The 27,201-nt window shown below is 40.0% G+C and overlaps 2 protein-coding genes across 2 annotated transcripts; both read left to right on the forward strand.

The window, feature by feature from the left end:
- The first annotated feature begins 361 nt into the window (after positions 1-361).
- On the forward strand, positions 362-9,481 carry LOC106081961 (adhesion G-protein coupled receptor G4). Its single transcript, XM_013244244.2, has 2 exons — positions 362-1,686; positions 8,260-9,481. The coding sequence occupies exons 1-2, from the start codon at positions 402-404 to the stop codon at positions 9,399-9,401; spliced, it is 2,427 nt and encodes an 808-aa protein (XP_013099698.2). The 5' UTR covers positions 362-401; the 3' UTR covers positions 9,402-9,481.
- Positions 9,482-12,559: 3,078 nt separating this feature from the next.
- Positions 12,560-20,506, forward strand: LOC106081962 (adhesion G-protein coupled receptor G2). Its single transcript, XM_013244246.2, has 2 exons — positions 12,560-13,871; positions 19,365-20,506. The coding sequence occupies exons 1-2, from the start codon at positions 12,590-12,592 to the stop codon at positions 20,492-20,494; spliced, it is 2,412 nt and encodes an 803-aa protein (XP_013099700.2). The 5' UTR covers positions 12,560-12,589; the 3' UTR covers positions 20,495-20,506.
- The last annotated feature ends 6,695 nt before the right edge of the window (positions 20,507-27,201 follow it).

Below are 27,201 nucleotides of genomic sequence, written 5' to 3' on the forward strand. Positions count from 1 at the left end.
CATGGCTAGATCGAATCAGAATGTCGAAACGATCCAGAATATATATACTTTATGGGGTCCCAGATGAATATTTCGAGGTGTTACAAACGGAATGACTAGATTAGTATGCCCCCATCCTATGGTGGTGATTATAAAGAGATTACAGCGCCTTCTTTCGATAGTGTGCTTAAAAATAAAATATACTGGCCAAGTCATCGGAAGATAGAAGGAATGCGAAAACCACAATATTTTGATATCTTCGACGAGATGAACTACATAATGACGTTTTATTAAACTTTACCAAGCCCGAACTATATTTAGAGGAACATAATTATGATGTGGCTTTCAGTTATTTCAATAACTTGCAGCGCTTTTAGTCTATTTGAGATTGTCGAGTCAACAAGTGATTGGGACGGCCCACAATGTATTATAGCATCTGGATTTTAATAACGATTTTCGCTGCGAAAGCTCGAACAGCTACACAATGGTGCGAAAAGGATATTTATCCCACCGAATTACGTAGTGTGGGAAAACAAACCGAAGGTCTGGCCATATGGAGCCCCATACGTGCAGGAGGTCATAGGCTATTGACTTTGTGCTCCAATGTAACGGGCTTGCCAGTGGAGAGGCATTGTGCATTCGATTATGATAGTCCCACAGGTAAGTGGGAGTTTATAGATCGCAAAACTACCTTTCTCAGTTGCGATGTTATACACAATGATTGCAAGGAGGAAATTGTCAAACAGTTCTTTTTGAGGAAAAATGGCGTCAAAGTGGAGACCACCAATAGATTGTTGCCAGGCAAATTAGGTGAATACTCACCATCACAAAAAGTCTGTCTGCAATCCACGGGGCTGCCATTATCGCGTCGTTGTATCTACAATGCTAGACACTACAAGGCCGAATGGGATAATAAGATTGTGGGGAATAGTTATTGCCTGCAGGATATCAATCAGGAAATCATAACGGGCGACTTAAATCGGCTGTATTTAAAGTTGAGAAACAATACAAATAATGGTGGTGAAGAAAATCTTCTCATTGCTACGCAAACTTCGGCTCTACTGGCAAAGGCAAAAACTTCCCGCATTGCAGCAGATTTAAAGATTGCCACTGATATTTTGGAAATTTTAGCCCAGCAAGATCACAAGCCGGAATTAATGGCCAAAATTCTGGAAATTGCTAATCATCTCATGGAATGTGATGAGAATGTGGTGCGCATGTCCCAGCCGCTCGATATACCAAATAGGCTAATAAAAATTTTGGATAACTATTACGACAGAACGGGCAAAAAAAGCACCTCATGCGGTACAGTTCCCAATGGAGTCCACTACAGTTCAGTGCAATACACCACAGTCTTTCAAATAAATCCTGCATGTGCGAACATCTCTGGCATTGCTGTTTACAGGGCTTCGGCACATCCAACGGCTTCGATGCTCTACGACGCAACCACACAACGTTACTTCCGCTTTATCAATATGTATGAAGAGATTAAGGATATCATTCGTGATCCCCATATTGAAGTGGCTACATATTTTCCGCGTCACGTTTGGACAGCCATACAAGAAGATGAAAGTAATGTTGTGCCTGTGGACACGATTACCATATCGTTGTATAGAAATAAGAATTTCTTTATGGATGAAGACCACCTTGATGATGCTCATGAACCGGATAGTGTAATTTTGTCATCTTCTGTGCCAGGATACAAAGGTAAGAAGTAAAAAACAGTTGTGTGTCCGTCAAACTCATGGTGGGAAGGCACCACCTAAAAACCCACCCAAAGGGAAGTGTTGAACGATTAGAACAATATATGTAACAAATGAAGGCTCTTGGGAAGTAGAAGAGGCCCTTAAACAAAAAACCGTCCCTAAACGAAAAAACCGCCTACAAAACAAAGGTCCTGGTCAGTAGAGTACTTATCTCATGTTAATGTATTAGTGACCAAGTCTCTGGAGACTTGGGCGATCGGGATAAAGAGTATAGTCCGAATCTGATATTCTTTATTAAGAATAAGAGAAGGGCTGCGAAGTCGAGCAATTGTTACTGGACATCGTCTACGGGAAGATTGCTCGACTTCATCTCCGGAGGCTTATCGCCATTATTATACCCACCACCAGAGGATGGAGTATACTAATCTAGTCATTCCGTTTGTAACACTTCGAAATATTCGTCTTAGACCCCTAAAGTACATATATTCTTGATCGTATCGTCATTCTGAATCGATCCAGCCATGACCGTCCGTCCGTCGAAATCAAGATTGAGGTCGAACGCGTAAAGCTAGCCGCTTGAAATTTTGCACAGATACCTTATATGGATGTAGGTTGCAAATGTAGATGTAGGGATAGTAAATGGGCCATATCGGTTCAGATTTAGATATAGCTACCATATTATCCGATCTCCAGATTTGACTTCTTGATCCCCTGGAAGCCGCAATTTTTGTCCGATTTGGTTGAAATTTAGCACGTAGTGTTCTTTTATCACTTCCAACAACTGTATACGTACTGTACGATCCAAATCGGTAGATAACATGATATAGATCCAATATAAACTGATCTCCAGATTTGACTTCTGGAGCCCCTGGAATTTGTTCGATTGGCTGAAATTTTGCATGTAGTTTTCTGTTATGACTTTCAACAACTGTGTGTCAAGTACGGCCCAAATCCATCTATAACCTGATTTAGCTCCCATATAAACCGATCTCCCGATTTAATTCCATGGCCCTTAAAAGCCGCAATTTTTGTCCGATTTGGCTGAAATTTATCATGTAGTGTTTTGTTATGACTTCCAAAAACTGTTCCAATTACGGTCGAAATCAGTTTATTACCTGATATAGCTTCCATATTAACCGGTCTCTCGATCATTCTTGTACGGTTCATAGAAGCTTTAATTTTTGCAGGTTTGACAGAAGTTTGGTATGAAGAACAAAATTATGCCCTTCAACCAAATTTATTTTGTATACATTTTTGGTAGAATCCATGGTAGTGGGTTCCCAAAATTCGGCCCGGCACATTTTTTTTTTAGCACACTTTTACTTGTTTTTTTTTTTTTTATATAGGAACCATCAAACGCAACAAGACTCTAAAAAGGTTTCCAGAAATCTCGCTTCTAAGAATTAAAAAAAAAATATTTTTATTTTATTTTTTGAGCTATTAAAAATTGCCGACATTCGACAACCCAATTTTCCCCAAATAATGGCCTTATATAACGGGAAAGCACTTTAATACCCACCACCGAAGGATGACGATATATTTATTTTATCATGCCATTAGAAACACATTGAAATATCCATTTCCCTTCCTATAAGGTATATATACTCGTATTCGTTATAGTCGTAAAAATCTAAGAAGATTTAGTCTTGTCCGTCTTTCTGTTGAAATCATGCTACACTCTTTGAAAATGAGAACATTGCGCTAAAACTTTGCACAGGTTCTTTCTTTGTCCATAGGCAGGTTAAGTTCGAAGATAGGCTATATCTTGATGTAGCCACCATATATTCCGATGTGCCGATTTAAAGTCTTGGGCCCAAAAAAGCGCTTATGTATTGGCCGATTTCGCTGAAATTTGGCACAGTGAGTTTTGTTGGCCCCTCGATATATTTTTATAAATTTGGTCAAGATCGGTCCAGATTTGGATATAGAAGCCATATAGTCCGAACTCTCGAGTTAGGTCTTTGAGCGTATAAAGGGCGCATTTATCATACGATTTCGCTGAAATTTAGGACAGTAAGTCGTGTTAGGCCCCTTGATATCCTCCATGAAGACGGCCCAGATCAGTGCAGATTTGGATATAGCTGTCATATAAAACAATCTCTCGATTTAAGGTCTTGGCCCCATAAAAGGCGTATTTATTGTCCGATTTCGCTGAAATTTGATACAGTGATTTATGTTAGGTTAGGTTTAACTGGCAGTCCATCAGACTCACATGAACGTTTACGTCCTTTGTGATACCACAGGAACAGACGAAAGAAGAACTGTCCAGATTGCTTTAAAAAGCCCATCCGTTAGATCAGAAAGGTTTTCAAAGAAATGAGGACCTAAAGTGGAACTCCTTCTTACTGATAGTGCGAGACACACACACAGAAGGTGTTCTATAGTTTCTTCCTCTTTGATGTCCTCACAGCTTCTGCAAAAATCCTTGCTGGCAAGCTTCAGTCTGTCAGCTTGTTTTCCTGTCATGACAATGGCCCAATGTGTGAGATGTCTGTTCTAGCCAATGACAGCAAAGCGGTTGGCCTCTTCAAGTTTAGATTAGACCACACAGTTTTGGAATGCTCACAGCCCCTTCTTTGTGACCATATATTATTTGTTGCCCTTCGGGACTGATCCTGAAAACTTAGCTTACACGTTGCTAGAGGCATAACCACAGATTCTGGTTTCACTGGAATGTTTAAGGTAAATCCTAGACTCGCAAGCTGACCCGCTTTACAATTCCCTGGGATATCTCTTTGGCCCGGCAACCAGAACAAATGAATTTTTAACTGTTCAGCCATCTCATTGAGAGATTTGCTACAGCCGAGGGCGGTTTTTGTATTCAGAAATACATTAACCAGGGATTTAATGGATGCCTGGCTATCTGAGAAGATATTTATGTCAATCGACGTTATGACATTACATCTTAGCCACTTCACTACTTCCTTAATTGCAAAGATCTCCGCTTGATACACACTGCAGTGGTCGGGAAACCTTCTCGATGTAAACAGTTAAGTTCTTCAGAGATTACCCGGAATATCACTATAAGGAAGTAATAGTGATATTCGTGAACCACTACAAAATTTTGTATCATAAAATCTCCTCAGACAATATGTAATCCTCACTGCCTGGGATATCGGATATTGTATCAAGGATAACACAGTGTCCTTAGGTCCAGCTTGACAAAGGGAAAGCTACCTTAGCCTCACAGCAGTGGTAGCAGCAATTTGTCTCGTCATGATGTCCATAGGCAGTGGGTGTAGCATTAAATTCAGTGCATCAGATGGTGTCGTCCTCAGTGCGGCTGTGATGCACAAACAAGCCATCCTATGGATTCGGTTGAGTATTGAACAGAAGGTGGACTTTTGAAGCGCCGTCCACCAGACCACAACACCATATAGCATTTTAGGTCTGACAACTGTAGTATATACCCATTGCATGACGCGCGGTCTAATCCCCCGACTTTTGCCAATGGTTCTCTTGCAGGTTTAAAGGGCAAGAGTGGCCTTTCTTGTCCTTTCCAAAATGTTGGATTTGAAGTTAAATTTCCTGTCCACCAAAACTCCCAGGTATATTGAGCTTTCTGTAAATTGAAACGTCTTTCCTCGCAAGAAACCACATGCCACTGTAGGCAACTTATACCTCCTGCTGAAAATAACTACTTCCGTCTTGGACGGATTTATATATAGACCACTTTCGGTAGCCCACGTTGCAGTTGTACGTAGAGTTTCCTGAAGTATATCTCTTAGAGTGCTAGGAAACTTTCCCCTAACCGCAATTGCCACGTCATCAGCATACGCGACAACTCTTACGCTTTTTTCTTTCAGAGACAATAATATATTGTTAATGGCTATATTCTAAAATAGAGGAGGCAGTACGCCCCCTGAGGAGTTCCACTGCTGACCCATCGTTTTAGATCCACAGATCCCAAGCCTACCATAATGCATCTTTTCGTAAGTTATTAATAAACTTTCTTACGGTAGAATTGATGCCTAGAAACTCCAACTACTTCATGATTGACGTCCGAAATGCAACCATTGTATATTCGTTGACAGCGATAGAACCCTCTATGTAGCCGACTAGGTCATGAAGGGCTGTTTCGGTAGATTTGCCTTTACTATATGCAGGCTGCTGCCGCGACAGGCGATCTCCTGGTATCTTTGCCCTAAGATATGTTTCTATCAACCTCTCAAGAGTCTTCAGCATAAAGGATGGCAGACTCATAGGACGAAAATCTTTCGCCTTCGTGTGGTAGGGTTTTCCTGCTTTCGGAATGAAGATGACCCTCGTGTCCCCCCATCCCACAGATATATATGACATTCTGATACAAGCAGAGTATATCTAAGCCAAGGAACCAATCTATCAGACACAGCTTGTAATTCAACCGGTGATACATCATCAGGGCCTGGCGATTTAAAAAGTCGAAACTTCTTATCGCCCAAATGATTTTCGGCTAAGACACAATTTCCGACAAATGCATTCCAGTGACAACCTCTTCTGGCGCCACGTTGTCCCTTGGATAATTTCCCGGAAAATGTGTATTAATGAGTAGCTCTAATGTTTCCTCCCTAGACACATCCGACCATACAAAGTAAATATATTATTGATCTCGGAGGCCACCGTGGCGCAGAGGTAATCATGTCCGGCTATGATGAACGTTAGGGTTTGAATACTGGAGTGAACATTAGGCGGCAACATTTAGCTGGCAACATTTATGAAGTACCATGCCATATAAAAATTTCTCCCGTTAGAGAACTCGGCTTTAGAAAGCAGGTCTCTTATTATTGAGCTAATATTTAAATCGGACAGTACTTAGTATTATGTATCAACAAGAAGTTTTAGTGTTTCCTCACTGAAAACTGTCTATACATTCTCTGACTTCTGAATATTTCCCCCCGCAATACAGAATCTCGAGCACAGAATCTTCCTGAGCTTAGAGACCTCAGATGTATCCTCCACGGAGCTGCAGAATTCCACCCAGGATTTGTTTAATATTTTCGCAGCTCGCTCTTATATTGTTCTTAGTTCAACCTTATAGATGTCCCAATCGTTTGGTGCTCTTGTGGCTTTCACCCTGTTGAAGAGTTTTCCGCAGTCCTTTCAGATCAACCAGCTCTGGGGTCCACCATAGCGGTCGTCGTTTGCCCCTTGGTTTGGCATTAGGACGTCCTGAAACAAGCAGCGTCATTCAGTGTTTTCGTGATCCGCTTGACCATTATGTCTATATCCTCCGCAGTTTCCACTTCCTTTTCTGATCTAGAAGGGATAGACGTGTATGATTTGTGTCGTAATTTATCCCAAACCGCCTTTCTTCTGTTTAGCCGAGGGGCCACTTCCGCAGTATTTTCTCCAAGGCTGGAACTAATGTAACGATGATCAGAGAAGCTGTGGTCATCCAACACTTCCCAGCCACATATTCTTGCTTATATCTTCCGATACAAAGATAATATGTAGTACCTCCTGCCACATCGGATAATAATTTCACCCTCTGGAGGGTCAAGATGTTAAATCGGGAGATTGGTTTATGGGCGATTTGGGCCATACTTGTGATAATTATTGAGATTGATAACAGAGACCATCATGCAAAATTGCATCCAAGTCAGATAATAATTGCAACCTCCAGGAGCTCAAGAAGTTAAATTGGGAAATCGGTTTATATGGGAGCTATATCAAGGTGTAGGCCGATGTGGACCATACTTCACTGTTTTCTTTCTTACACTCAAGTACAGATCTGCGCAAATTTTTAGAGCTCTATATTAACTCTTACTATTTGTATACCCACCACCATAGGATGTTGTCCAACGAATGTATGAAGAGGCAACATTGTGCGCCGTGAACATCAGAACAAATTTTTCAACGGTCTTACTAATCCTGGCTATATTTGTGTAGTATTCTGCCATGTTAAAACTTCTCTGCCTAGTGGTGCCGCTATGCAGCACGCCGTTCGGACTCGTAATAAAAAAAGGAGACCACTTATCATTGAGCTTAAACTTTAATCGAACTGAACTCTTTGATATAAGAGAAGCATCCCCTGTCCCCAAGGCGGATTTAAAAAGGTGGTCTCACGCAAACAGTTGTTAACAGGCGGCCTGGTTTGACGGTATTAAGATGTCGGATTTTTGTTTGCATTCTTTTTGTTGTTATCTTCTTCCTTGCATATTCTCTGCTCATGTACGCACACGTATACACACACGCACACAAATTTCTTTGTGTGTGTTGGCAAAACGTCGATCAGCTTGATGGCAAAATCGCCGATTGCAACATATGATTTGTGGTTGTAGTACAAATGAGACCACCTTTAATTGTTTCGCCATGCCCTGTTCCTTAATAGATTGTGCATGAGACAATTAGTAGTACCCGTGTCATTGCCTACGTTGAAACCACTCAGAACTCTTACTTGGTATCCCTCATCCCCTATGTCACCCCAGATATCACCTTAAGTTAAAAGAATTGTAGTCCATTGTGTTAGGTTAGTTAAAGTCAGGTTATAACGATAGTCCATTTCTGGTGGGGATCGGTTCCACTATCCATCACCCCTCCCAACAGATAACGATGTTACTGTAAGTAAAACTACTCTTATTCTTTCTATTTGCAGGTGGTCTAATTGACAGCGTGCCCCTACTTCTAAAATATCATCGAAAAGAAGAGGACCAGCGACCAACTTGCAGATATTGGAACTCTACCAACTGGATCAGTGATGCCAGTGTTAATACTACCACTGTTATATCCGATACTAATGATTATCTGATGTGTAAAAGTATACAATTGCTACCACTTGCCGCTGTGTGGACAGTCCAAGTTAGAGAGGTCGTACAGACCAATACAGTTGTATTGACTCTGAGGCGTGAGTCAACTGTCGATATGGTATCTGTTGTGGGATGCGGTTTGTCGTTGTTGGTTTTAATTTTCATTTGGATGACTGCTTTGTGTTGCAGCCATTGGCGTTCGGACATCTCAAATAAGCTGTTATTTAATCTATGTTTTGTTCTATCGCTGATAATGGTCTATCTGCTGTTGGCTAATATGTGGAAAATAAAAGATGCCATGATCGATATTTCGAATCGCCATTATTGCATAGCTATGGGAGCATTTTTGCAATACACCATTTTGGTATTGTTCCTGTGGATGCTATTCATAGCCTATCTGCAGTATCGGCGTTATGTGGCAGTGGTCGGTGTGGTGACGCCATCACATTTTGTGGCCAAGTATGCCCTGGCAGCATGGGGCTTGCCCCTATTGCCCACCATAATGTTGGTATACTTGGATCCCAAAACTTATGCACCTATGCTGCGTGAGGTGGGAAACGATAATAGCCTATCAGCAGCCATGTGCTTTCCCACTGGTTATGCCCTATACGCAACAGTTGTCTTTCCAGTCGTGGTCATAATTTTGGTAAACTTCATCATATTTCTCTATGTGCTTTGCAGCGTACGCAAATCTTTGCAGAAATACAAACGCAATCAACATCGTCAAGAGATGACTTCTCAGGTGTGGTTAACCCTGCTGTTGTTCCTGCTTTTGTGCATGACATTGGCTTTCGGCATATTGGCCTATGCCAAAGGTAGCCTTTTGTATTCCTTCTTATTTTGCCTAACCGTCACTGTGCAAGGATTTATGCTGTTTATTTACTTTGTGGTCATCGATAAGTTTGTGCGTTTCAAATGGCTAAGCTGTTGTTATCCCAAGGACTACAATGTCATGGACGATACCATTATGTCACCATTATCTGAATACTAATGCAACCAAAATTCATTCATTTTCCAAGCTAACATTTTAACATATTAAGTATTTTTTAGCAATAAAAGTTTAAAATTTTAGATTAAAGGTGTTTATCTTTTACAAGACATGGCTTTTCGTTAGATATGTTCTTCTTTTTAAGATGCATGGAACCCAGCTATGTTAATATTGTACGAGAAAATAGTAAGCTGGTGAACTGCCATGAAGAAGAAGCTAGAGTACAGAGTGGGCCTGGGGGTCTATATTGAGAAACCAGAGACTAATGTCGCATTTAGACTGCCTGACCATAATACGAACCTGCAGGCAGAGATCCGGGCGATAAGGGAATGTTGTAGAATGGAAGGGGTGTAGTTTTCATGAGAGTACATCGATTGTGTGTGTGGAGGCCACTGTAGCGCAGAGGTTAGCATGTCCGCCTATGACGCTGAACGCCTGGGTTCGAATCCTGGCGAGATTCTCAGAAAAAAATGTCAGCGGTGGTTTTCCCCTCCTAATGCTGGCAACATTTGTGAGGTACTATGTCATATAAAACTTCTCTCCAAAGAGTTGTCGCACTGCGGCACGCTGTTTGGACTCGGCTATTAAAAGGAGGCCCCTTATCATTGAGCTTAAAACTTGAATCGGACTGCACTCATTGATATGTGAGAAGTTTGCCACTGTTCCTTAGTGGAATGTTCATGGGCAAAAATTGCAAATTGCATTGCGGACAGTAAACTGACCATCAGGACAATAACAAACAGGACGGTAAGGTCACGAATAGTCTTGGAGAGTAAAAAGGATATTGACTGCTTCTCTGAGGATGGCACGATTCGCATCGTTTGGGTGCCATGCCATGGCGTAGTAAGGGCGATGAAAAATCAGTAGATTTGGCAGACCAAAGGACTACCATCAATAAACTTTGTTAACCCGAAGCCATTCGGGTCGACGCAGTCAGCGATAAGGGCGAGGGCTAAGACGGTCGGTAGGACGGCGAAAATCCAAGAGAAGATCCGGATTGTGAGAAGACGAGGCTATTACTGAAACGGAGTAAGAAGGAGGTTAGTATAGCTTTCAGTATCATAACAAGACCAGAGCACAGCATAAGACCCAATATTTGGAACTCAATAGACACTTATGAAAACCAGGAAGGAAAGGCTTAAATCGGGCGGAGAAGATTATATAATACCCTACACCTAACCTACAATTATAAAATCGGGCAATAGATATATGGATATGAGATCTATATCTAAATCTGAACCAAATTTTTTACAACGGTTACAACGGCCATATAAGTGCAAATTTGACTATAAATATACATATGAGTACCAGGGACGTAGCCAGGATTTTATTTTTAGGGGGCGGGGCCACCCCATATTTTTTCAAACTCGAGCCCAAATTTTAGCTCGAGTTTAGAATGACCTATCATAATGAAATTCAAATTGGCGTAAAGTAGACGACTGAAACCAGTTACAACAATTATTTCCCGTCATGTTTTGAGGGAAAACTGGCTTGTCGGCAATTTTTTATATCCCAAAAATCAAACGAAAAATTTTCTCAGAATTCTTAGTAGAGAGATTTCTGGAATCCTTTTTAAGGTATCCTTGCATTTGATCGTTTATATAAAAAATAAATTTATGGCAACAATCCTACTCCTTTTGACAGCAGGTTCTATTTTATGCCAAAATCATCAAATCCAGCTTTATTCGCAAAATGGTCATAAATATTAAGACAATTTTTTTTTTGTTGCTGGGGCTTAGGAATAAAAAAGTTTTTTTTCCAACATTTTTAAAATTCCAAATATTTGGAAAAAAAAAATGCTACGTTAATATAAATTCTATAAATTATGAATATAATAGCATATACTCGGTCGCTGCAAACCTGGGCACACGGAGTAGCAGTGTAACTGTATCGCAATTTTACAATAATAATCATAATGTAGCCTTATCCGTAAAGAAAAAAAGGCTGCTGCAAAGTTAGTAAACAATCGCACACCTTGAATACCGTCTCAGCTAAAGACAAAGCCGATGCTGTCGAAAAATGCCCAGATTGGGTGACGCAATACTGTCGGCCATTTTCAGCAGTTGGTGGTAAAGGCGATGTTCCTCAATATTGGAGCGATGTATGGTGTATGCGTTGATATGGGGGACTTGTTGCCTGATCCAACGACAATTTCCAGAAGTGTCCAAAGGTGGAAATCGAACTATAAGTACGCCTTTTATAGGCCCAAGACTTTTAACGGAGAGAACGGTCTATGTGGCAGCTATATTCAAATCTGAACCGATCTCACCAATAAATGCTTCAATGTTGTCTTTCAATGCGTCAATTGAAGCGGGCTTGTCTGTATAGACATGAGCTATAGCCCCACAAAAAATTGTCAAAGGGCGTTACATCGCACGATCTATTCCGAACGTGAAATAAAATGGTCATCGAACTCGCCACACAATAAGTCCATTGTTACGCGTGCTGTATGGCATGTGACACCGTTTTGTGGAAACCACATTTCATGCAAGTCAAGCTCTGGCATTTTGGGCAAAAAAAAAAAATTGGATATCATCTCACGCTAACGCTCACTATTCACAATTACGCAACGATTAGCATCATCTTTGAAGAAGTATGGTCCAATGATGCCACCAGCCCATAAACCGCACCAAACTGTGAGCTTTTTTGAATGCATTGGTAGCTCTGGCAATGCTTCTGGCTGATCTCCACTCCAAAATCAACAATTCTGCTTATTTACGTTGCCATTAAGTCAAAAATGAGCTTCGTCGCTAAACACTAGCAATTCCGCCATGAACTTTCTTAACAGAGCACGCATTTTGATAATAAAATTCAATAATTTGCAAGCGTTGTTCGTTTGTAAGACGATACATGGTTAAATTATAGACCAAACTGAAGATGTTTGACAGTAAAACAAAACGCGAAACGTGCGTGGACTGTTTAAACCAGTGTTGCCAAAAAGATAATAACTAAAACTTCACCCTTTAAAAACGGCATGACGAGGTTAGTAAACCTCCTTTGCTTTCGTGAAGGGTATAAAATTCTTTTAATAAACTCAACTAAAAATAAAGCATTCTATTAACATGTAGCACAACCACATTGCGGTTAATTCAAATTTAACTTGTCATACAGCCAAGGAGTACATCATTGCCAATAAGTCATTCATCACCTAATATACATAGCATACAGACTTCGCGGAACCCTTAGTTATAATGCAAATATTAACGTTTCTATTGCTTCTCTACTATTCTCCATTCATCAATACAGAACAATGGTGTGAAAGGGTTAAGTACCAAACTAACTTTACAACTCGTTCTTCTGAGGTGTTACCTGTTCTTATTGTTTGGTATCCCGTGCATGAGGGTACACATAGTAAACTGGCGGTATGCTCAAAGTTGCAAGGTCAATATATTCAAGGAAAATGTTCCCATAATTTCCAAAATCAAGTAGCCACAAGATTTGTACAAAGAGAGGAATTGTTGGATTGTACATCGATTAGAAATTACTGCCAGCCCAGAAGTTTCACCCATTTCTATTTGTCGACAAATAGAGAAAAGACGATCCACACGAACTACTGGCTTGAGGGACACATAGGTGAATATAGTGGAACAAAAGATATGTGTTTACTAGAAAATGGCCTTCCTCTAACACAAAAATGCATTTACGATGCCTATAAGCGTCAAGGCATATGGGAAAACCAGAATTCTGGCAAAAACAGCACAGTGAATTGTTTACATGATACAGATCAACGCATAGTGACTAATGATCTGAATAAATTGTATATGGAAGTAAGTGAACAGAATAGAGATCCCATGCAGGATAACCCAAAAGCAGCAGACAAACTAGCCAGTATACTGGCAAAAAACTATGCTGAACGAATTGCAGCAGATTTAAAAATATCTACAAACATTTTAAAGGAAATTACCACCACAGACCGGCAGCCGGAGATGATGACCAAAGTTTTGGCCGCAACTGATCTCCTGTTGAAAAGCAACGAAAATGTTGTCTCCACCTCAGTGAAAATGAATACACCAACTCAATTGATCAAAACGATAGATAATTATGTGAACAAAGTGGCCAATGTTGTAATGCGAAACTCAAACTGTTCCCAGATTCCTAGTGGTGTAGTTAAGTATACCAAAGATCTGGTTAGTGTTTTCTACATTAACCCAAGGTGTTCCAATGTTTCGGGTATAGCGTTTTACAATACCCAAACGAATTATGCCATGAAGGTGTTGTATGGTGCGTCTTCAAAGAAGTATTATCGTTATTTGTATTTGAACCAATCGCTGGAGCACATTATACAGGAAGGTGATATAGAATCAGCCGTTTATATGCCAGAAAATGTCTATAAAGCTTTGTTGGCTGACATAGATACCAAAGTTAACATGGACACATTGGCTATTTCATTATATAGAGCACCAAATTTCTTTACAAATGGAACCACCCAAGCCGAGAATGTTGTGCTAAAACTATCAATACCCAAGTACAAAGGTAAGAACAGTAACAAGGTTTGGAAACAATACCAATAAAAGATGGTAAGGAATTTTGCTTAACATTTCTCCACAAATTAACTTGGTTGAAGAAGATATGTGTATTACGTACCAAATTTCTTCAAAATCAGACAAAAATGTAAGCTTCTAGAGGCTGTAGAAGTGCAATCGGGAGATCAGTTTTAAGCATGCTACATCAGTTTTCTACCGATTTTACCAGGGATGTTGGAAGTTATAATAAACCACTATTTGCCAAATTTCAGCCAAATCGGGAAAATATAAGTCTTTTAGGGGCTCACAAAATCCAATCGAAGTACCATTTTATGTGGGAGCAATATCCAAGTCTAAAACAATATAGTCCATTTGCATTCTCCAAGGACCTACATAATTAAGAAGTATCGGTACAAGTTTTCAAAAGGATATGTCTATTAATTCGACCGTTATCGTATTATCTACAGACGGATGCATGTACCGAGGGACGGACATGGCTAGATCGACTCAGAATGTCAGGACGTTAAGCAGAACAATATTTTCAAAACTTACCAAAGGAATGGCTAGATTAGTATACCCCAATCTTATGGTGATGCGAATTACAAATAGGCCATAGCTCCCATATAAAATGGTCTTTCTACTTGACTTCCGGAGCCCTTAGAATCCCTCAATTTCAAGTTTTTTTATCTGTTAAGGCGAAGATCATTTAATTTTAGAATTTTAGTTTATTTCTCTTTTGAGACGAGCTCAATGATCATAGATTTTCGTTGAAAATGTAAAAGGAAAGCGAAAGAACGCAACACACCATTATGGGACGCGTTTCGTAATTTATTTGAATTACACATTGGCAATATTAGGCCATATTACTCATTGGTCATTCCAACGGCTGTCGTACGTTGGAATGATGTACTTATACCGAATTTATTGCCAAAAACGTTTCTATGATATAAACACAACATTAATCACGCTCGACAACTCTGTCTACTAGCTGTACTTTTCCCAATGCATGTGTTTTTGTGTAATGGAAGATTTCTTGTCTACACAATTACAATTCTCCCAAGGCATACACCTGATTCTGTCCATCAGTTGAGGGTTGTACTGATGCCTCCGAACGTTAGACAGCGGCAACGTCCGGTATCTGCCGAATGTTTTAAAATTTTCTTTGCAAATGGAAAAGGAAAGCCAAAGATCGCAACACACATCAAACACTATGCGACGCGTTTCGTAATTTGGTTAGATGGTGATGTGATTCAAGGGCCCTATGTTAGTATGTTGTATACCACATTAACCACGCTCGACAACCCTATCTATTAGTTGTAGTTTTCCCAATGCAAATGTTTTTCGTAATGACAGATTTTTTGTCCCCACAATTACACTACTCCCAAACATGTGTTCGCCCATAACGACAAGTCATATCGCACAAACAATGCCACAAAGCCCAAAAACGATTTTTCCAAATGTCAGAAAGCCCAAATGAAAATCCAAAAATTCAATTTGGATATTGTGACATTTTAACATTCCAATATGCCAGAATATCCAAAAACAACTGTGCGACTAAGCCCAACTTTATTTATGCCATAACAACCAAACCGCAAAAAAATTTTATAAGATCAAAAATGTCGCTTGAATTTTAGGGCTTCATAAAATTTTTTCAAATATAAAGCTTGTTACCGAATGCAGAAAGTCACACATCTTCAGTTTGGTCTATAATTTAACCATGAATCGTCGTAGAAACGAACAACGCTTGCAAATGATTGAATTTTATTATCAAAATGCGTGCCCTGTTAAGAAACTTCATTGTGCGATTGCCAGTGTTCATCGACGAAGCTCATTTTTGGCTCAATGGGTACGTAAATAAGCAGAATTGTCGACTTTGGAGTAAGAAACACCCAGAAACATTACAAGATCTACCAATGCATTCAGAAAAAGTCACAGTTTGGGGCGGTTTATGGGCTGGTGGCATCATTGAACCGTACTTCTTCAAAGATGATGAGAATCGTAAAGTAACTGTGAGTGGTGAGCGTTATCGTTAGATGATATCCAACTTTTTTTATCCAAAATGCAAGAGCTTGACTTGCATGAAATGTATTTTCCACAAAACGGTGTCCCATGCCACACAGCACGCGTAACAATGGACTTATTGAGTGGCGAGTTCGGTGAACACTATATTTCATGTTCCGGACCAGTCAATTTTCCACCTAGATCGTGCGATTTAACGCCTTTTGAGGGGCTATGTTAAAGCTCATGTCTATACGGACAAGCCCGCTTCAATTGACACATTGGAAGGCAACATTAAAGCATTTATTCGTGAGATGTCGGCCAAAATGTTGGAAAGAGTAGCCAAAATTGGACTAAGCGGATGGACCATTTTAGGCGCATTCACAGTTAACATTTTCATTGAATAATCTTCAAACATTAAATTTTATGGACCGTACCATCGATTCAAATAAAGTTTTAAAGCATTTTTCTGGCTTTTATGCAATTTTTTTGAAAAACTTTCCTATAGCTCTTAAAAAATCAATCTCTAGAATGAAAAAAACATTTTTATGTAGAAAATGTCGACTTTAGTTTAATGCTGAGCCTATGAGAGAGGAAAAAATCTTGAGCCCAGCCGAGGGCATTTAAGCCTGCCGACATCCGACTCAAATATGATTCAGATCGGACTATATTTAGATCTAACAGCTTCCTTTTTTTATCCGATTTCGCTGAAACTTGAAACAGTGAGTTGCTTTAAACCTCCCGACACCTCACCCAAATATGGTGTGGATCGGACTTTAGTTAGATATAGTTGCCATATAAACCGATCTGACGTTTTAGGGTATGAGACCCATAAAAACTGAATTTTTTATCCAATTTCGCTGAAATTTGAGTTATTTTTAGCCTCCCGGCATCCAACTGAAATACGGTTCAGAGCAGGCTATATTTGACATAATTAGCTGCCGTTTAGGGGCCTGAAACCCATAACATTTGCCATTTAGACTGATCTGCCGATTAAGGGTCTAAAGCCTATAAAAGTCGTAAGCCCATTAAAGTGGAGTTATAATTAAACCAGTAAGGAAGGGCAACTGTCGGGCGGTGCCGACTGTATAATATCCTACACCTACCCTATAAGTCCAATGTGGGAGCTGCATCCAATTCTGAAGCAACTTTAATGGACCTGTTAAAAATTTTATAACTACGGTTGACAAATGACATCATTATTGCAAATTACCCAAAATCTGACGAATATATCTATGGGAGCTACATACAAATCCGAATCGATTTTGACCAAACTATATAGATGTTGTGGTAGTCATCGAGAAAAGCGTTGTACACAATTTTGTGCAAATATGGGAGCTACATATATTAAATCTGAATAGATTTTGACCAAACTATATAGATGTTGTGGTAGTCATCGGGAAAAGCGTTGTAAAAAATTTTGCCAAGATTGCGTTTTCAGTGGCTCTTGGAACGAAAATCGGGAGATATACATATATGTTAGCTAAATCTAAATCTGAACCGATTTCTATGACATTCACCAGTAATGTCGAGAGTCAAGAGAAAAATCTTCCTACCAAATTTTATGAGAATCGGTTAACAAATGACCATTTTATTGCAGTATTACTGCAATTCGGACGAACATAAATACGGGAGCTATATTCAAATCTGAACCGTTTTTTTCTAATTTCAATAAGCTTCGCCTAGGCCGAAAAACATGCCTGACCCAAATTTGAAGACGATCGGATGTAAATTGCGACCTGTAGTTTGTACACAAGTTAACATGGGCAGACGGACAAACAGACAGACCGACATTGCTAAATCGAATTAGAAAGTGATTCTGAGTCTATCGGTATGCTTATCAATGGGTCTATCTCTCTTTCTTTTGGGTGTTACAAACAAATGTGATTCTGAAGCTATCGCTATACTTATCAATGTTTGTAAATGGGCCATGTAGGTCCATGTTTTGGTATAGCTGCAAAATAAACCGATTTCGGATCTTGACTTCTTGAGCTTTGATTTGGCCGAAATTTTGCGCGTGATGCGACTTTCAATATCTGTGCCAAGTATGGTCTAAATCAGTTCATAACCTGATATGGCTGCCTTATAGACCGATCCCTCGATTTAAGGTTTCGGGCCCATAAAAGGCGCATTTATTGTCCGATGTCGTCGAAATTTGGAACAGTGAGTTAAGTTAAGCCCCTCGGTGTACTCCTGCAATACGGCATAGATCGTTTTAGATTTGGATATAGCTGCCATATAGACCGATCTCTCGATTTAAGGTTTCGGGCCCTTAAAAGGCGCATTTATTGTCCGATGTCGTCGAAATTTGAAACAGTGAGTAAAGTTAAGCCCCTCGACATACTCCAGCAATATGGCACAGATCGGCCCAGATTTGGATATAGCTGCCATATAGACCGATCTCTCGATTTAAGGTCTTGGCCCCATAAAAAGCGCATTTATTGTCCGATGTCGCCGAAATTCTGGACAGTGAGTTGTGTTAGACCCTTCGACATTCTTCTTCAATTTGGCCCAGATCGTCCCAGATTTGGATATAGCTGCCATATAGACGGATCTCTCGATTTAAGGTTTTGGGTCCATAAAAGGCGCATTTATTGTCCGATGTCGCCGAAATTCTGGACAGTGGGTTGTGTTAGACCCTTCGAAATTCTTCTTCAATTTGGCCCAGATCGTTCCAGTTTTGGATATAGCTGCTATATAGACCGATCTCTCGATTTAAGGTCTTGGGCTCATAAAAGACGGATTTATTGTCCGAAGTCGCCGAAATTTGGGACAGTGAGTTGTGTTAGGCCCTTTGACATCCTTCTTCAATTGGGCCCAGATCGGTCCAGATGTGGATATAGCTGTCATATAGAATGATCTCTCTATTTAAAGTCTTGGTCGTCGATTTCGCTGAAATTTGGCACAGTGACTTATGTTAGGCTTTTCGACATCCGTGTCGTATATGGTACAGATCGGTCTATATTTGGATATAGCTACCAAAAAGACCAATACAAAATTATCAGACCACTCAATGTCCGTGCCAAATTTGGTCTAAATCGAACCATATGTCGACATAGCTGCTGTGGGGGCATAAATTATGAATTTTTTATCGGATTATGATGAAAGGTGGTTTACATATATTTCCGAGGTGGTGGGTATCCAAAGGTCGGCCGGGCGGAACTTAACGCCTTTTTACTCGTTTTACTTCTTGATCCCCTACAAGGCGCAATTCTAATTCGACTTGACTGAAATTTTGCACAAAGTCTTATACTATGGTCTCCAATATCCAAACCAAATATGGTCCGAATTGGACCATAACCTGATATAGCTCCAATAGCTTAGCAATTCTTATCCAATGTTCTTTGTTTGCCTATAAAGAGATACTAGGAAAAGAACTTGACACATGCGATCCATGGTGGAGGGTATATAAGTTTCGGCTCTGCCGAACTTAGCAAGCTTTTACATCTTAAACATCCTATTAATCCTTATTTCCCCCTTTCCTCTTCCACTTTTTCTCTTTTAGGCGAACTGCCTGGCGATGTACCGCTAATTTTTCAACGCCCTCTCACAAATGTCACCGAACAGCCACAGTGCGCTAATTGGGATTTAGGAACATGGATATCTACTGGATTTGCGAAGGAATTTCCTAAAAACCTAGTACTCTGCAACACTAGGAGCACATCATCGTTTGGAGCAATTCTAGGGTTAAGACATAGCCACAACGTCACAAAGAATATTAAAATTCTTACAGTTTTGATGGATATTGCTCAGGATCTTATATCAATTGTCGGTTGTTGCCTGTCTCTCTTTGGCCTTTCCTGCGTATGGATAACGGCTATATGTTTCAAAGAATGGCGCTCACAAACATCCAACAAACTTTTGCTGAATATGTGCCTGGTGCTTACACTGCTCATGTCCTACTTCCTATTTATCAATTTGCCTGGGCTTCGAAATCGATTGGTGGATATAGAGAATGTGAACCACTGCATAATTCAAGGCGCCTTTTTGCATTATATAATTCTGGTGCTCTTCCTTTGGATGTTCTTCTTTGCAATCTTACAATATCAACGTTACGTCACTGTGATAGGCATACAACGATCTGCACATTTTGCATTAAATTATACATTGACTGCATGGGGTGTGCCCCTAGTGCCCACAGCGTTGGTAATCTTTTGGAATAAAAATGCCTACGTACCATTGAGTAAGAATACCATTTGCTATCCCAGAGGCCAATGTTTATATATGACAGTGTTATTGCCCATCTCTGTGATTAGCATTGCCAACTTGGCCATATTTATATATATATTCTGCAGTATTAGAAAGTCTGTTAACAAATTTTGTGACGCCAACGAGAGAAAGAGCATCATAGTTCAGTTGCGTCTTTCCATACTGCTGTTCTTTCTTTTAGGCATATCATGGCTTTTCGGCATTTTGGCCCATATGGATACAAGCCAAGTACTCTCGACACTATTCTGTTTGACGTCCACCATTCAAGGTTTCGTGCTCTTCATATACTTTGTTGTCGTCGATAAGAGAACACGCTCCTCTTGGTTAAAATTTTGTTGTGGCGGTCAGTATTATTCATTTGGAGAAAATACTACAGACATACCAATAAAAACTGTGAATTCTTCCAAGAAACTTAGTATCGAATAATAAAAACTATAAAAAAAAATCGTTGCTTTTTGCTTTTCTTAAAGTAGATTTATAGAAAATCCTATAAACTCGAAGTGAAAGAGTGCCAAATAAAGGGGCTAACACCGACCGCCTTCTTGAGCCCCTAGAAGCCTAAATTTTCACCTAAAGTGGTTGAAACTTGACCCAAACATTTATTTTATGACTTGCAACGGTTGGTCTAAGGAAAAACTAGTGCACACACACACAATAGATCGAAAGCCACAAAGGCACCACACGAATGGCACGTTTAGAAGCTGAGCTAAGAAAATACAAGGGCGAGCTGAAAAAGGTTCAGAATAAATCCGTGGTGGATACATCTGAGACCTCTAAGCAAAAAAAGATCCTATCCTCGAAACCTTTAAGGTGGCATATATTCGGAAGTCATAGAATGTATGGACAATGTCTTCTGAGGAAACACTACTCTTCTTATATATAAAACTAGCTGACCCGGGCCCGCTTCGCTGCGCCTTCTTTTACTTTATATGGAATAAAAGTTTCCTTGGAATATTTATTTTCGACAATTAAAATCTTTTAGTGAAATACCATGCAAACTTGACTAACAGTTTAACAATATAAGTGCCTTTTTCTGAATCCCACATGATCTTTATTGGTCTACGAATTTAAGTTTGGATTTAAGGTGTACTCCTTCTTTAAAGTACTTCATTTCGATATTCTCATGATGTCTGAGTTAGTGGTGTCTTCGGGGAAGAGGTGGTCCCCCAGATACTTGGCCGTGAAAAAAAAAACAGCAGCGTGCTCTTCTCCCAAATACCATTTATTTAAACCCCATATTGCCATTGATTTAAGGCATCCCTCAAACACATGGCCCCAAAATTGGTTATCAAATTCGTTTTCTAATCTCAAATACTTTTCATTTCAGCCACATATTGGCATGGGGGTGTTTTGGGAAAGGGGTGATGCCCTATTAAATGGTCCTACATTAGGATATCAAATTCGTATTCTACCCCCAAATGCCTTTATTTGAGCCCCATATTGCGATGGTCACTAAAAAATTGCTGTTTATGGGGTTTTTTGGGAAATGGGTAGACCCCCATTTCCCAAAAAACTCTACCCCCCAATTCCTTTCATTTAAGCTCCACATTGACATGGTCGGTAAATATGACCGATTTAGGGGTGTTTTGGGGATTGAGGTGGTCCCCCAAACACTAAGCCCGGTAAATAAATCAGCAACATGATCTATTCTCATATATCTATATATAATTTATTTGAACCCCATATTGCCATTGGCCTCAAAATTGGATATCAAATTCGTTTTCAAATCTCATTTAAACTCCTTATTGCAAAAGTCACCAAATATGTCCGGTTTGGGGTATTGGCCCTGAAAACTATAAATATTTAGTTCCACTCTCTTTACGACCCAAATTGTCTTGGTGAGCAAATACGTTCTATTTGGGGGTTGTTATGGTGCTGGGTCGTCCCCTAGACAATTGGTCCCTAATGTTGATATCATATGATATCATGATACGTCGTCTACTCCCAAATACCTTTAATTTGAGCCCCATATTTCCATAGTCGGCATACATGATCGGCTTGGGGGGTGTTTTGGGGCATGGACGCCCACTCAGTGAGTTGCCCTTGAAAATATATATCGGATTCGTGTTCCCCTCTAAAAACACTCTTATTTGAGCCTCATATTGCAAAAGTCAGCAAATACTTACTAATTGGGTGGTGTTTTCTTTTAAGAAAATCAGTTCAACCGTTTCTGAGTCTATAAGGAACACACATACATACAAACAAACAAACAAACACAAATTGATTTTTATACCCTCCACCATAAGATGGGGGGTATACTAATTTCGTCATTCTGTTTGTAACTACTCGAAATATTCGTCTGAGACCCCATAAAGTATATATATTCTTGATCGTCGTGAAATTTTATGTCGATCTAGCCATGTCCGTCCGTCTGTCCGTCCGTCCGTCCGTCCGTCCGTCCGTCCGTCCGTCTGTCTGTCGAAAGCACGCTAACTTCCGAAGGAGTAAACCTAGCCGCTTGAAATTTTGCACAAATACTTCTTATTAGTGTAGGTCGGTTGGTATTGTAAATGGGCCATATCGGTCCATGTTTTGATATAGCTGCCATATAAACCGATCTTGGGTCTTGACTTCTTGAGCCTCTAGAGTGCGCAATTCTTATCCGATTGCGATGAAATTTTGCACGACGTGTTTTGTTATGACATCCAACAACTGTGATAAGTATGGTTTAAATCGGTCCATAACCTGATATAGCTGCCATATAAACCGATCTTGGGTCTTGACTTCTTGAGCCTCTAGAGTGCGCAATTCTTATCTGATTGGAATGAAATTTTGCACGACGTGTTTTGTTATGACATCCAACAACTGTGCCAAGTATGGTTCAAATCGGTCCATAACCTGATACAGCTGCCATATAAACCGATCTTGGGTCTTGACTTCTTGAGCCTCTAGAGTGCGCAATTCTTATCCGATTGGAATGAAATTTTGCACGACGTGTTTTGTTACGATATCCAACAACTGTGCCAAGTATGGTTCAATTCGGTCCATAACCTGATATAGCTGTCATATAAACCGATCTTGGGTCTTGACTTCTTGAGCCTCTAGAGGGTGCAATTCTTATCCAATTTGAATGAATTCTGGCACGTAGTATTTTGTTATGATATCCAACAACTGTGCTAAATATGGTTCAAATCGGTTCATAACCTGATATAGCTGCCATATAAACCGATCTGGGATCTTGACTTCTTGAGCCTCTAGAGGTCGCAATTATTATCCGATTTGCCTGAAATTTTGTACGACGGATTCTCTCATGACCATTAACATACGTGTTTATTATGGTCTGAATCGGTTTATAGCCTGATATAGCTCCCATATAAATCGATCTCTCTATTTAACTTCTTGAGCCCACAAAGGGCGCAATTCTTATTCGAATTGGCTGACATTTTACACAGGTCTCCAACATATAATTTAATTGTGGTCCAAACCGGACCATATCTTGATATCGCTCTAATAGCAGAACAAATCTTTTCTTATATCCTTTTTTTGCCTAAGAAGAGATGCCGGGAAAAGAACTCGACATATGCGATCCATGGTGGAGGGTATATAAGATTCGGCCCGGCCGAACTTAGCACGCTTTTACTTGTTATATATAAGATATTGCTTTTCTTAAATTAGATTTATTGAAAATCCTTAAGACTCGAAGTGAGAAGGTGCCAAATAGAAGGGCTAACAGCGACCGCCATTGTGTACCTTCTTGAGCCCCTAGAAGGCTAAATTTTCACCTAAAGTGGTTTAGACTTGACCCAAACCTTTATTTTATGACTAGCAACGGTTGGTCTAAGGAAGAACTGGTGCAAACACTTCAATAGATCGAAAGCTTCAATAGAAGCACCACAAAGGCACCACACGAATGGCACGTTTAGAAGCTGATCTAAGAAAATACAAGGGCGAGCTGAAAAAGGCTCAGAACAAATCCGTGGAGGATACATCTGAGACCTCTAAGCAGAAAAAGATCATATCCTCGAAACCTTTAAGGTGGCACATATTCGGACGTCATAGAATGTATGAACAATGGCTTTTGAGGAAGCACTAGAACTACTCATCTTCTTATAAATAAAATTCAATTTGTGTTTGTTTGTTTGTTTGTATGTTTATTTGTTTGTTTGTTCCGTATAGACTCAAAAACGGCTGAACCGATTACCTTGAAATTTTCACAGATTGTGTAGGTTGGTCTGAAAAGAAACATAGGCTAGGGGTCACTCCACCCCTACAAAAACGTCCAAAATGGGCACATCAGCCAATCACGGATATATGGGACTCGGTTTGTGCCGTATAGACTGAAAAACGGCAGAACCGATTTTCTCGAAATTTTCGCATGGTGTGTCTGTAGGTCTAGGAGGAAACATAGGTTATATAATTTTTCGGTATCGGAAGGGGGACACAACCCAAAATCAATAGTGGACCGATCGGGACAATATTGGTACCAAATGAAAGGTATTGGAGAGTAGAAAACGAATATGGTATTATAATTTGAGTCTCAGTAGTTTGTCTAGAAGGAAACATAGGCTATATAATTTTTAGATATCGGGTGGAGGCGGACGCTCCCCCTAACCCCAAAAAACGCCACCCATATCCGAGAGTGGTCCGATGGCCACAATAAGGGTATCAAATTAAAGGTACTGGGGACCAGAAAACCAATATGGTATTAAAATTTGAGTCCAAGTACCCAGCGGGCCCCCCAACCCCAAAATTCCTCCAAGAAGATATATTTAAAGTTCAGTGTCAATATGGGACTCAAATGAAAAGTATTAGACAGTAGATTACAAATATGACATAAAACATTAGGTCCAAATAATGGGAGGTCGCCCACCCGCAAATGGGCATATTAGCCGATCAAGGCTATATGAGACCCAAATGGAAGGTATTAGAGAGTAGATTACGAATATGACAATAAAGATTGCGTTCAAGTCTAGGTGGCGCTTTTCTTCCTAAAGATACGTCAAACGGGTTATTTGGCCAATTATGACAATATGGGACTCAAATAAAAGGTATTTGAGAGTAGAAAACGAATTTGATATCCAATTTTGGAGCCAAGTGTTTTGGGGTACGCCCTAAAGCACCCCCTAAACTGAACATAATTTCCGTTGGGAATAAAGAACGAATTTGATATCCATATTTGAGTTGAAATGTCTGAGGTGCCATCCCTCCCCTAATGAGAACATTACCCCAAAGGAAGAAAATTACCACCAGGAACCGAGAAGGGCGAATTCTAACACATCAATGAGTGTTTTCCGATTCAAGTTTAAACTCAATGATAAGGGACCTTTTTATAGCCAAGTCCGAACGGCGTCTCGCAATGCGACATCTATTTAAGAGACATTTTTTTTAAATTGTGCCTCGCAAATGTCGCCAACATTAAGAGAAGGTAAACACCGCTTTGTCCGACATTCTCGCCAGGATTCGAACGCGTTCAGCGTCATTGTTTACAATGGCACGAATTCGATATCCGCATTCAGGGCGGAGTGTCCCCACTCCAAAAAAAAAAATTAGAGAGTTAAAGAAGGCGCAGCGGAGCGGGCCCGGTTCGGCTGGTTTATACATAATACTAAGTAATGTCCGATGTAAGTATAATCTCAATAATTAGAGACCCGCCTTTTAGTCGAGTCCTCTTAGGGGTGAAGTTTCTACATGGCATGGAACCCCACATATGTTGCCATCATAAGGAAGGCATAACCACCGATCAATAAAAATATTCCTTATACTATGGTGATTGTTATACAAACATTAAGGCAATGATAACAACTTTCTAACCACAATGTGGCTATGTGTTCTAAAAAAAGTTTTACAGAGCAAATATTTATACACTATTAAAATTTATTGTCGTTATTGTCGCTATATTCTTGAGGTTTCAATAGCATCAGTTGTTACTCATCATCTACAACAAGTGGACGCCGCGAACTCAATCTCCGTGATAATGAAAATATTGGTATATCTTATACTTCTCTATTTTTCTTCGATAATTAAAGCAGAACAATGGTGTACAAGGGACATTTATGATACCTTATTTTGGAAAAATTCTCAAGAAGATTTACATGTTCTAGTTCTTTGGTTTCCTGTACGTGAAAGTATGCACAGTAACCTGACAATGTGCTCCAGCGCTAAAGGGCAACCTATTCAACGTCATTGCATGCATAATTATGAAAGTCCAACTGCAAATGCCACGTGGACGGAGATTGACAAAAATGAGACAATACTTGAGTGTACATCAATTATCAATTATTGTTTTCCTATGAGTTTTAAACATGTTTTCATGTCGAAAAATAAGGTAGTCGATCTAGCCATGTCCGTCCGTCTGTCCGTCCGTCCGTCCGTCCGTCCGTCCGTCCGTCCGTCCGTCCGTCCGTCCGTCTGTCTGTCGAAAGCACGCTAACTTCCGAAGGAGTAAACCTAGCCGCTTGAAATTTTGCACAAATACTTCTTATTAGTGTAGGTCGGTTGGTATTGTAAATGGGCCATATCGGTCCATGTTTTGATATAGCTGCCATATAAACCGATCTTGGGTCTTGACTTCTTGAGCCTCTAGAGTGCGCAATTCTTATCCGATTGCGATGAAATTTTGCACGACGTGTTTTGTTATGACATCCAACAACTGTGATAAGTATGGTTTAAATCGGTCCATAACCTGATATAGCTGCCATATAAACCGATCTTGGGTCTTGACTTCTTGAGCCTCTAGAGTGCGCAATTCTTATCTGATTGGAATGAAATTTTGCACGACGTGTTTTGTTATGACATCCAACAACTGTGCCAAGTATGGTTCAAATCGGTCCATAACCTGATACAGCTGCCATATAAACCGATCTTGGGTCTTGACTTCTTGAGCCTCTAGAGTGCGCAATTCTTATCCGATTGGAATGAAATTTTGCACGACGTGTTTTGTTACGATATCCAACAACTGTGCCAAGTATGGTTCAAATCGGTCCATAACCTGATATAGCTGTCATATAAACCGATCTTGGGTCTTGACTTCTTGAGCCTCTAGAGGGTGCAATTCTTATCCAATTTGAATGAATTTTGGCACGTAGTATTTTGTTATGATATCCAACAACTGTGCTAAATATGGTTCAAATCGGTTCATAACCTGATATAGCTGCCATATAAACCGATCTGGGATCTTGACTTCTTGAGCCTCT

The sequence above is a fragment of the Stomoxys calcitrans genome, chromosome 2 (genome assembly GCF_963082655.1).
Source record: "Stomoxys calcitrans chromosome 2, idStoCalc2.1, whole genome shotgun sequence".
Lineage (NCBI taxonomy): Eukaryota > Metazoa > Arthropoda > Insecta > Diptera > Muscidae > Stomoxys > Stomoxys calcitrans.